This window comes from Accipiter gentilis, chromosome 6, assembly GCF_929443795.1.
Source record: "Accipiter gentilis chromosome 6, bAccGen1.1, whole genome shotgun sequence".
Taxonomy (NCBI): domain Eukaryota; kingdom Metazoa; phylum Chordata; class Aves; order Accipitriformes; family Accipitridae; genus Astur; species Astur gentilis.
Window position 1 is genome coordinate 1444591 of NC_064885.1, and position 12827 is coordinate 1457417.

General features: G+C 43.2%; 1 protein-coding gene across 1 annotated transcript in view; it reads right to left on the reverse strand.

Annotated features, from left to right (window-relative positions):
• Window positions 1-12827, reverse strand: part of KSR1 (kinase suppressor of ras 1) — a 75130-nt gene that overhangs the window by 21135 nt on the left and 41168 nt on the right. Inside the window, exons 3-4 of the mRNA XM_049802451.1 lie at window positions 3930-4077; window positions 1297-1768 (exon numbers count right to left, since the gene is read on the reverse strand). Coding sequence (XP_049658408.1) covers window positions 1297-1768; window positions 3930-4077 — 620 coding nt within the window. The remainder of the gene's footprint in view (window positions 1-1296; window positions 1769-3929; window positions 4078-12827) is intronic.

Below are 12827 nucleotides of genomic sequence, written 5' to 3' on the forward strand. Positions count from 1 at the left end.
TTTGCACAGGCTCCTGAGGTAGCTGCATAGCCAATATTTTCCTGCCTACAAATGGTAGTCTTTGCTGGGTAGCTCCAGCTCCAGTCTGTGAATGAAGCGTACAAGAATGCACCTGAATTTTGGCTTGTAGATGAGAAGTGTTAATGGGACTGTGCAATTCAGTCAGCTGGCAGGCTCCATGGAAGTGCCTGAATCACAGAAGTGCTACCTTTTGCAAGTCCTATCAGACTTAACCAATAGGACCTGGATCACAGCAGAACAAGATTCTTACCACTGAATTTCAGAACAAAGCTGTGCATTGGCCACAGATGCTTACTTGCTGCATTTAGATGTTCAGCAATTTGCAGGTTTTAGGATAATACTTCATATGCACTTGCAGTGTGGAAGAATACTGTACTGCTTACAAGGCTACACTTTTATAATGAACTCTTTCATATCAGCAGGCAATACAATACTGCAGCACCAAAATCACAGCCCTTTGTTATTAATGCTTACACTCAGAATCTCAACTCCATTCTGAGCTGGGCTAGTTTCCCTTATAGAAAAATGTAATTTTGACAAAAAGGTCCTGAGCAGAACAGGCTCTTTGATCTCTTCCAGGTGGTCAAAGAGTTAGGGTAAATTTTAATGACCCAGTGCCTGCTACAGATTTGTATGCTGACCTAAGTCTCTGAGATGTTTAGGGATAGCCAGTCTTTGGAAGACACATTTCTTTCCCAGTTCCAACTATCAGGTAAATGTTAGATTAATACCTTCCATCGCACCTACACAAAAAAAAAGCATATCTCAAAGCCTAGATCAGTCCAAAAAAAGATGTAGCCTAAGACCATTTGTCTTGTTATGGAGCTGTAGTTTTCTATACTGTAATATATGTGTTTTAAAGCTCACACTAGCAGCTAAAATACATCTTAAGATAAAAACATAAAAGAATACCAGCCACCTGAACTGTGAAGAACATTTAAGGACAGAAGAGAATTCTAGTATGTGGAATGGCTACTAGATGCTTGAGAAAAACTGCTTGGGGGTCCTCTAATAGCAGCAGCCATCCCAACCTCCCCAGCAGGTGCAATTTCAAATAAATTCAAATAAATTTCAAGTAAAGTACACTAATAACAAGCAGGTTTTGTGGTCATCTTAGAATACCCCACTGATAGAGATTCTCAGACTACAATGAAACTACGATGAGGCAACTGAACACCAGCTCTTTCACAGAGTCAGGAACTGGAGCACCGAATGCTTTTTGGTATAAACACAGCCCACCAGTGCCCATAGGGAAGGAGGAATTGTCATGCTTACTTTATTGGAGGAACTTCATCTATCCTGTTTCCCAATTGTGATTCATGGGACTTGCTCCTTGTGAGGGTTGGAAAGTTAGGTAGCAGCTGAAACACCTTCCGGCAAGGGGGAGGAGGAGTCCGTGGTGGCTTCAACTTATGCCGTCTCTTGGCTTGAGGAGTGGTTGGTGGAGTGATGGTGATGCTGTGAGGAGTCCTTGGTGTTAACCTTCCACTGTGTGCAGGGAATGCAAAAGGGTCCAGGAGGTTTTCTGCATAGATAGAAGGTCCATGACTTGAGGCAAGAGAATCTGAGGATGGGATTGTAGATACTGACACGGAGCGTGCCTGCTGGCTGTTGCCCTTGGGAAGGTGCAATGCAGAGGGAGTCCATGTGGGCGCAGAGGAGCAGGGGGATTCGATCATGTTTGTAGAGCTGTTCTCTCGGCGTGCCTCAGAAAGATTCATCAGCACATCATCTTTTAACTCCCCACCTGCTCACCAACCGTAGCAATGTTAGTGATTGATTAAAAAGAAAAGCCAACATACATACACATACTACATCATGCTGCTTTAGGCTATACGGTGAGGGTTTTTTCCCCTGCTTTGCACCTAGCCAAGGTGCAAGCCTAGTTTCTCCTCCCCTGACACCCATCAGCTAAAGTAACCTTTAAAACAAGAATGGCAGTATAACTAGCCTTACTTTCCTATCTATCTGTAGCTATGTATCTCAAAAGGTAAAATCAGGTCCTATGTTCTAAGATGGGCTGAGTTTTAACAGTTTGGGGCCCTATTGAAAAATGTGAGATAGATATGCCTACATAAAACAGGCATCCACATCCTACTGCATACCTATGCGGATTTAGTGCCAATCTGTTTAATCTGAACATCCAACCTGGCATCCTGTCTGCTTTTAGACCGGTCTTTGGTAAAAAGAGGCAACTATTTTCTATTAGCCAACAGAACTGCTAAATACCACTTAAACTGAGAAAGGCCATTAGATTGGAAATAAGGAGTATGTAGGAGCTGCTGATACTCATTTGGCCATTTTCTCTCTGGCACGTAACCAGTGCCTAGAACTCACTTGACACCTGGAGTACTGGGGCACTGCTGTTCCATTACAGGCAGCAGCAGCACTCAGCACAGAGCTGCTGTGTTTGGTCAGACTGTATTAGCTAAAGCTGCACCAGTGACAGACAGCTGGACAGAAAGGAACCACCACATCCTGCTCGATCACTGGTGCAGCCCAGCACTGCCTTCTACAATGCCTAGCATCGTAGTTCAGATTGGTCCAGTACAGCTGTAGACCAATTCTGGGTACAAATGGGGAAAAAAAGTCCAAAGGCCTGCAGGCAGCAAAGCGGGAATGCTCAAATTATTGGGATAATTTCAGAGGCTTAATTCATCAGGTTAACTCTCTGGCTTAATTTTAAGTATGTCCTTAATGACTTAAATCAAGGTGAAAAGTCAAAGCTCCAGGGCCTGATGTCCTGTTGACCAGTCAGTGGTTGAAAAGAGATCATACACCTGGATTTTTTAAAATGCCATCTCTTTATAATAAGTGAATGCCATGATTTCTGAACAATGGCTTGTTTTGCCACAGTATGAAGGGAAAATATGTGACAATCCTGGACAAGAAAGATTAGAAAAAAGGAAATATGAAACTGAGCTGTTTGCTGACTTTTCCATTAACTAATCTTTATGATTTGCAAATGGTATGAACTGTCATAATACCAACAGGAAACATCACCTTTCAGTGACAGATTGATAATTGCTACAAAGAATGATCTGATGCACATTAGTACCCGTATGCTGTGAGAAACACTGTCACACAAACAGATTTTACAATGCCTTTGAAAGTAGGCTGGGGAAGGTGATAGGGAAGGTGGTGAAACAGCGCTCTGGGAATCTTGAGCTTGACTGATCTTAAGTAACTTGGTCAGATCCATTTGCATGCTGAACACATGCATTTCTAATTACACAGTACCCTTCTTTCCATAATTTCAAGGTAAATCAGGGTTCTTTCTAGCTCTTGAATCTGCTGTTGGGATTTGCTTAATGATTCTATGAATTCTAGCAAAAAAAAAAAAATAGCAGGAGGCAAGCAGTTTTAAAGAGAAGTGAATCAACTGGCACACTACAAGCTACTCGGTGATAAAGTGTTGTCAGAGCAATGTTTTTCTCTTCCAAAGCATTGAGCTCAACAATTACTTCTGAGCAGTGTAATGCCAAACAGAATTACACCTTCTCTCTGAGCTGGCAATATTTGGGGAGGGGATTACCTACAAGAAATCTGGTCATATTCATTAGGTCAAGGATATGTGTACTGAATGATGAAAGATTAACTGAAACATTAGACATAACTCTGAACAGAGAGGGAATAAGGATATAGTCTGTTGACTAAGAGAGGATATTTCTACATACATTTATTTATTTATTTGGTATGCTGTCAGAACCAAATCAAATCCACAGCTCTAGATGCGTTTCATCACTGCAACTTCATGTACATCCAAGAGCCATAACCTGATACTGGTTAGAGAATATAGCCAAAGACACTGTCTAGGGGTTTTTGCAGATTGTCTCATATGAAAGGAAGCAGTATGGGGGCCGGGTTGCTGAGAAACTAATACCATAGAACAACAAGGCAGTCTGTACCTGATTCAGTCACCTTCCGTAAGCAGCTCAGTGCCCCATTGAGTCTGGAGCACTCCTCATCTCTGGCACCACATCTCTTCATTGTTTCTTTCACCTTTGACTCATTCATTTCTAGTAAGGCATCTAAGGTTAGCTCCTCTGGTATTCTCTGCAGAAAAACATGATGATACATTCTTTTTTTTTTAATATGCATATATAAATAAAACTGTCACTTGTTATTCTGATGTACTTTAAATAGTGCCACTGTCTCACTGCCTGGTCTGACTCATGATTTACTCATTTCAGTAGTGCACCTCTCTTAAGGATCACTGGGTCAGAAATGACCATGCGGCAGATCGCAGCAGTGCTCGAAAGCTGATCTCTCTCCTCCCTACATCATGAGAGACCAGGTGTATGCCTGAGTGTGCTCTGGATCACTAGGATGTTATGGTCGTTCTCTGGTATTTAAGTTAGGATTAGAGGTGATTGGAATATTATTCTCCCCTTGTGGAAAGTTTTCACTCAGTATTTTTTAAAAGCTACTAATGAAAGCTTAACTTTTTCATTAAAAATAGCAGTCAGAAACAAAACAGGCCTAAAACCTGGAAAAAAAAGTCAGATAAAGATGTTTGACTTTTCAGTAGGGAAGTGAAAAGTAAAAACAGTGTGGAAAATTACTTCTCTTGTTAAACAAAAAGAAATGTTTTGACAAAGAGAGAGCAACCTCCTCCTCTAGCAATTTTTCCTTCATTAGAGAACTAGCCTTACCCATATCTTGCTTGGAAAGATATTTGTGCAGAACTTCTTGTACATCTTAATACACCAAAGCCCCCAAAAGTGATAAGGTTTAGATCAGGCAAACACAAAAGATACAAGAGACTGGAAAGCATGAAATGATCTGGTATTTCCTGACACAGAATTGAGCTGTGTCACTTCTCTCCTCCCCCAGTCAAATGTTTCCAGTGTAAGTCTGCAGCAATTGTGGTTAATAAACAAAACCAGGATATTTAGCCCAGATACCCAGGAATTTCCCTGAAAGTTTTGCCTAAATAAACCTCACTGCTGCCTACTCTCACAATGAGATCACAAATTTCACAATATTTGGCCTCTTTCCTAAAGTTTCAACTCCTGGAATCAAGCTATATAAAAGGGTTTCAACTTTTATTTGAAGGGGAAACTCAAAAGTGTGTCTCACTGGAGAAACAAAAAGCTTGAAATCCTCTAGATGCTTAAACCCCGCTTTTGACTATAAATCAGATTTGAATCTTGTTGAATGTCTTTTAACAATCACATCTTTCTTAATCCAGACTCATGCCTTTGAGATCTGACGCATGACTTTTAACGGTGACAGGGCTAGAAACAGCCTCAACCTTTGGAGTTTTGTAGGTGGTAACACAAAGAGTAATCACATAGTCTCCGTTTTTAGTAACTGTTGCATGGAGCAAAGAAAAAGAATAAATTAAGAAAGGGTAGAAGTCTAAGAAATGCATCCTGCATCTGCTGTCACATGCCCTGAACTGGATGAAACACAAAACACAGCTGACTCAAGGAAAGGCCAAGAATTTAAATGAGCAGCAGGTCCATAGTAGAGCCAGAGTTCAATGAAGTTTGGGTAAATTTTCTTGTTCTTCTATAATTAATATTAGCAGAATAACAAAAGCACAGATATCCCAGCTGATGATGGGTATTATTATTGATTTTTCTGCACAGCTGCACCACCAAGAGGCAGGAGTAAGACTGCCCCCAAAAGCTTGCTCCTGAATGACTTCCACTTGGATAAAATGAAGGAAGAACAAAGAGTCCAATGAAAATGCAGTGCAAACTCTGCCCTCCTGGAATTTCTAACCTGATATTACACTCCAAAGGACAAAAAACCCCAGGGGTTCAGATCATCTGAGCTGAAACTGGAATGAGTTTCCACAACTCAAATATTCCAGCATGAAGCCAGTACAGGTTTGCTCACACACAGCCCCAGCCAAACTGGGCTGATAACAACAGAATTAAACCAAGTCTTTATTATAGTTAGTTATTTCCCCAGCACCCCCTGAATTCCTCTCCCCGGCACACAGACGGGCAGTTCACAGAAGCATCTTTGTTCAGCGGTATCACAAGGGCGGCTCTGCGACGCAGGATATCAGCCTCACAGCAACACCAGCAGCTCTAAAAGGGACAGTGACTGGGGGCAAACATGCAATGAGTTTTAGCGTAATTTGGAAGAAAGTTTTCTGCACCACCAACCCTGCGCTCTGCAGCAGGAAAGCTAATGTTTCCCTATTAAGCATAAGGGAAAGCCAACATCTCTTAAAAAAACATTTATCCCATTTCATGCTTTTACATGGTCTTAGAGTAAGCTGGATTACAGCGATGTCATTCTTGAATTATCTTGAAACATTTCCTCACCCCCACCACTCCCCACTATGAAAACAGCCCAGATTACATAGCCACTGTTTTAAGCAGCAGCGTCATTCTAGATCCCAGTGTAAGCTACCAACCAAGTCACGTTACCCAGTATCACCTCACTTCCCTATCTTTCCCATGACACAAATGTGACCGGTAACTTATTAAAGTTATTTGTAAGTCAATCAGAAAAGTGGAAGAGACTAAGATTTCCTTGGGAACGCAAGCTTTTCCACCACAGCCAGTTCCATAGCCCAGACTTTAAATGGCCAGCGCAAGCAGCTGAAATGCAGGGCCAGCAGGGATGGGACAGGTCACAGCACCGTTGGGGGTCTGGTGTCTCCAGTGCCTGCTCTGTGGCAGGATCCAGAGTGGACAAGCACTGATCTGCAGTGTTAATACTCAGGGTAGTGACTGGCACAGTGGGGTATCAAGGCTGGGCAGCAAACAACATCTGGGCTGGCAGAAATGCTAGTGAGCTACAATGCTTCATAAAAGCAAGCGTGGCATCAGGTACTGAAAAAGGTTCTCCCTGCCCAGTTTAGAGATCACAGGAAAGTCAGTAAAGCAAATCCCAATAAAATAATTTTTAAAAACCCAAAACAATGGAGGGTAGAAAAAAAAGGAGGAAATCAGTCTGGTCTGCAAGCCTGTGTCCGCTCAAGTAGCCAGGATGCAATCAGGTTCTCTTCTGTCCGTTCCTTCACAAGGAGGGCGCAGTACAGCAGTTACCTAGGGCAGATGCCACTGCATCTTTGACAAGAGCCTTGTACCTGTAGTTAGTCCTTAGTGGAGTAAGAAATGGGCTATTAGGCCTTTGGACTGAAAAAACTAAGTATATACATTGAGTGTGTGCTTCAATTTGCATCAGTAAGACAGAATTGACTATTTTAACTTACCCCAAATCAGCTCTTCTAGTTGTGCTAGTATAGACAAGGCTTAACTGGGGAATTCCCATTTCCTACTGTAAGTGGTATGTGGAATGGCATCCAGGCTCAGCTCCTGAGCGTAACAGCACACACACTCAGTGCTCCCAAGGCACAACTCACAAGCACAAAATTGTTGAGCTCACAACAGGTACTGATGCCTGAAGATGGCAGGGATGGGGTGTTGCAATATTCACGGAGTGGGCCTGGGTCCTGCACAGTGGTGTTCAGAGCCTCACAAGTCCTTCTCTCATTCCCAGAGGGGAGCATAACCCAATGCTTATTGGCAGAGAGAACTTAGCTGTTAACATCTTTGTCCCACAGCAGCTTGATAGTTAAGCTCCAGGATTGCCTATTCTTGAAAGTCTGATGGTGTTTAGTGCTTTTCTTTTTTAAAGACCAAACCCCTGCAACCAGGAATCCCCAGCCTTTACTTAATTTTTAAGCCTTCCTGGTTGCAGACAAAAACCTTGAAAACAATTTTTTTTAAAGTTACAAAACATTCTAAACTATTGAGCTTTTTAGAAGCGTTAGGGTATTTTTTCCTTTGTCTCATTCATTTGCAAGACACAATCACTATGGAGGGCTTGATCACCCCTAAGCTGACTGGTTTCACTTCCTTTAAGTAGGTCTGTGCTCTACCACCCAATGTGTGGCCTGCCATAAAAAGCTATAATGGTTCACATGAGGCACTACTGAGCAGCAAAGGGCAGCCCCAGCTCTTCACTGCGAACTTTGCTCTGCATCCCTAGCACAATCTCACGCAGACACGTATCCTGACAAAGGCCCCAGCCTGCTGCTAGCTTGCCCCCTTCCCAGGCCTGCACGTAAAGTCCAGTCTACTCTTTTGCTCAATAGTTTAATTTTAGAAAGACAGAATAGCAAGTTGTAGGAAAGTATAAGTACAGAAAAGGAGATTATATTTAAACAATCCCAATGACCTTGAGCTGGGAGAGCTCAGACTTTCTGAACCTGCTGCCAGCCCCCATGACACGCGACAAAAGAAATAAGCCTTAAAAGGGGGGGGGGGGGGGGAGGGAGGGGAAGTAAGAGGCTTTCTTTAAACAGCCACTCCTGTGCTGCACATATGTGGTGGCTTAGTATAAAACTGGTCAACCTGATCCCTGTAAGATTGGCCTGATATGATTTAGCTCTGTGTTAGCCCCCCAGCCAACGTGATAATGATGAGGGTCACTAGTTCAAGACGGCTCTTAAAACAGGTTCAGTTGCTGCTGATGCTCTGACTCAGCTGTTGAGTTAGAGGGAAGAATGTCCCCTGTGAAGCACCCTGAGAGCGTCCGTCTCAGAGGAGCATGTGGTGGGCTCCAACCCCCTCAGTGCAAGTGCAATTCTGGGCCCTTGCAAAGGGGTTACTCCCAATCTTCAGCACTGAATGTGAGAAATGTGGGTCCAACAGACCTCTCTTAGTATCGTTTCTTCATGGGTGCTGTGGCTTTAAAAAAATACAGCTTTAAAAAAATGCAGCTTAAAGGCTTGCATTAAGTCCAAGCTAAGTACCATCTCCCTGGGCACACCTCGCCTTGACTACAGAATGACAGGGGAAAGCTGCAAGATATTCAGATACTACTCTAATAATAAGGTAACATTAAAAAAAAAGGGGGGGGGGAAGCAAGCAGTGGGGGACAGAACCTGCTGTCAATCTTTTAGCACCTCAAAACTGCCAGCAAAATCTAAAGCCTTACTCACCACACATTGCTCAGCAGAAGTGATGCTAAAAAACTCAAACTAGGAAATCATTCCTCTCTACAACATGTAAGAGGACTTTTCTACAAAGCCCTCCTGCTTATCAGACATACAGACTGTGCACTTCATGGTAGGCATGTTTAAAAGAGAGAAAAGTAAATCACAGTGTATCCAAGAAGCCATTCAAAGGTTAGTCTCAATTAGTCAGGGTGAAGAGTTCACAGTAGTGTAAGAAGGTCTTTAATCTTGTCTGGTGTCCAACTTAAATCCCTGAAACATGGCAAAAATGCTGGTATCTAACACAGCGGATGGGTTATTTTTGGTAAAGATTCCTCCCTGCAGATAAGCCTACGGAGCTAATGCTGCTGCTAGCACTCTGCAAAATTAGTCTGACCTGCTCCTCGACCTAGTAGACATGGCTCTTCCTATAAAGCCGGACAGTTGTCAAGGCCCCAAATGCCTCCTCTTAAATCAATACATTCCCTCACCAATCATCCTCCCATAAAGCACCAGATGCTAGAAGAGAAAGCCCATTACATAAGGTGCTTAAATTCCCACTGATAGCTCTAAGCAAAGCATGTAAGGATGCTCTTAAGAACATCTTGTGCCTGCTAGTTGTTATTTTACTCTGGTTTTCTGGTGTCCAGTGAAGAAGGTACTGAGGAATTGTTGTATTATTACATTTCGGGAGATTGTATGGGCATTCTGGAAAGCCTCTCACGTGAACTTCTAGCTTGCATTAAGCTGTGAGTATACACAGGCAATGGTTTCACATAACATCTCCCTTTTCACTGTTTCACCTCTCGCACAACAGGTAGGGTGGAGGGGAGCTGACAGCCTCAGGGCATTCCCATTCAGTTTGCTCTTTGTGGACAGGATAGCTGCTGTCACTGACTACTTTTCTGTGGGAAGACAGATGTAGCAGTTGCAGTGTTTCACTGCAGATCCTGAGGGGTAGCACTGACCTCAAGCCATGAACGATTCACAGCAGGACAAGGCTGCAAGGGGACACCTGGACCCCTTGGCAGGGGAAGGGAACCCTGACAGTAGTAGAGAGTATTTTCCAAGAGCTGTTTACAGTGGGGAGGGGCCTTCAGCTGGAACATAGGGATGGACTTTTAGATCCAGGAAGCCTGCAGGACAGAGTTAATTTGCATACACACAATTAGCACATTCAGGGTCTCTGCTATCTGGCAGTCCAGTCAGAGCTTCTGCTGCCAGACCCATGGAAATCCCCAACAAACAACTGAAGTCCTCATAGTCTGTTCATGCAGATATGCTGACAGAAAAAGATGAGAGGATACAGCTGTGGAAACCTGATAGGCTTAGGCAGATCTGCCTCTTCTATTCCCCCAACCAAAGTAAGGATGCACACACATAGACCCCACACTTCTCCTCCAACAATTGATCAGCACGATCTGCTACAAGCTAGATCACAGTCCATGCAAGTATAACCATCTGCCATGGTCTCAAAGTACCAATCTCACAGTATCAACCCTATGCCAATGCCTCATCCTCTACAGATTTTCACAGGGGCAGCAGGAGACTCTTAGCAGACAATTCCTACTCAAGGCATGACCCTTTCCTGTTCTGCTCCCCAGTGAGCCAAGCGCTGCCCCTGGCTTGCTCAGGAACCACTCTTTACTTACAAGGCAGTAGGTCTTTGGCATAAATGCTAAATCAGGAACGAGACAAGTTTCACAAGCAAACAGGAGGTATTACAAAAAAAACATATACATTAGGAGTCAGATACATTTCCCCAAATGGAACAGCCATAAAGCAGACCCGGCCACAGCACTGTTTCACATGCTCCCACAGAGTCTCCCTAGTGGCAAAGTTCTGCTTATGTCCAGCAATCACTAGGGCAGGATCTGCCCCTCCCTGTGCATGACAGTTACCTACTCTAAAAACAGCTTTCCAAACTTGATTGACTGGAACCCCTGCTACATGGTGAGCAGGGCTGGTTCAGACATGTTTCAGAAGATAAGGAGGTAACTATGTTCTTAAGTTACCTTTTAAGATGGTAACAAGTTGTATGTGGGAACAAATATAATAGTTACGTTTCTGGGAAGAACAACAGTAAAGGCAGAGAGCATTTTTTAATCTGCTAAAGAAAATAAGCCAATAGAGATTTTTTTAATCTCTTCTTTTTGGTAGACATGCCCCAAGCCCAAAACCCAGTAAGTAGCTCTGCAAAACACTTCTTCCATCAGCCCAAGAGTGGGGACAGCGCTATGTTCACATCCTCCTTCCCTCCCACTCCCCTCCCAATTTTTGACTCCAACTCTCAAGAGGAGCAAGACAATCCAGATCAGTATATTTTTCTAGGTCCATTTTCAGAGCAACTTTTACCCACTGGAGACTACTACATAGCTTAAATGTATCTTCTGTCTGTATGGTTCCCTGTGCTGTCTTTTCTAGTGTTCTCAGTTCAAGTATCTCTTTTCCCAGTTTCAATCCACCATATTTAACCATTTACTCATCATTTTTGGTATTAAACTACACGTACACAGTGCTAATCAATCTCTGGGACTCCTAGCCAAAAACAAGGATTCCAGCATTTCCTAGAAAAATACTTTGAAAGAAAGTTACAGAGCAATATTAACCCAGCCCCAGAGCAGAACCTGCTCCACACTAGCCACCATTTTCTATGATAAAAATCTGTCTGGCAACTGATTAGAGGAACAACAACAAAGAAACAGAAATAGCACAAATTGGGGTGGGTGTTCAAAGTTTCCTTACCCCTCAGAATTGTGTATTCAGAGAGCAAACATGATCATAAACTCGAAGCTTGTATTCACCACCTACCTCCAAGTCTGCTAGGTCCGCACACAACAGCCCTTTCACTCTACGCAGCATGACCGGCTGACTGTTATCCATGTTCACAGGAGTTTTAGCTGTTGCCCAATGCCATAAACAGTGCATTGTTATTACTATAATCTCTTCCAGAACTAAAAGATTTTATGAGCAGTCATTATTCTTGTTTTAAATATAGGTTTTCAAAGAAAGAAAGGAGCCCAACAACAAGACAGCAATTATAACAGCAAGAGCTTTCAAGCTTCACAATGTCTAGAGCAAGTCACTGAGCAAAAATAGTCTTTACTCTGGACTAGAGGAGTCAGCAGATATTCTAAATTAGAGCCGGTGCTCTATTTATGACAGGAGAGCCTGGGAGCTTCTGTGCTTCCCTGCATGGCAGCTTTATTTGGGAGAGGACTGGGAGGGGGGAGAGAGGGGAGGGAAAGAGAGAGAGAGAGAGAAAGAGCATTGTTTTTCTAACCACTGAGCTAAAAAACTGCTTGCAATTAGGCTGTTTTTCAAAGGTGTTATGTCACAGATTAGCACAATCTTGAAATACTCCCTCCAGCAACACTAGAAATGCAAAGGGAATCAGAACCATTTAAAAAAGCAAAAAAACATGAACTCAGGCCTTTCTCCTAATTTGTCCCTGACAAGCAGTGGGCCACAGGAGACCCCTCCACCTGCACGCACCTCCTACATTGTACCTGCTGTTTCTATTTAGATCTCAAAGGTGGCCAGGGAAGGGCTCTGTTGCAGCTATTCTCCCAGACTCTACAGGTACTTGGCAACTTCTCCAACTAGTTTCAGAGCCTAAGAGGGCTACCTGCCTAAAATGAATACACTATTACAACATTTGTGGGGGTTTGCTTCTCTCTGTAGCAGTTTTTGGAAGCATTAAGAAGGAAACCCAGTATGACTATTTCAGTTTTACAGTGAGCTAACAGTATCTTGGAGATGGGAAGTCATTCCCCAGTGTATCTTGTACACCAGCCACAGAACCAGGTATGGGACTCTAGTGTTCCCATTTTCATTGTCTGACCTACTCAGCCTTGTCTTTAAAGGCTCCCTAACCACCTCTCTCCCCAGTCAT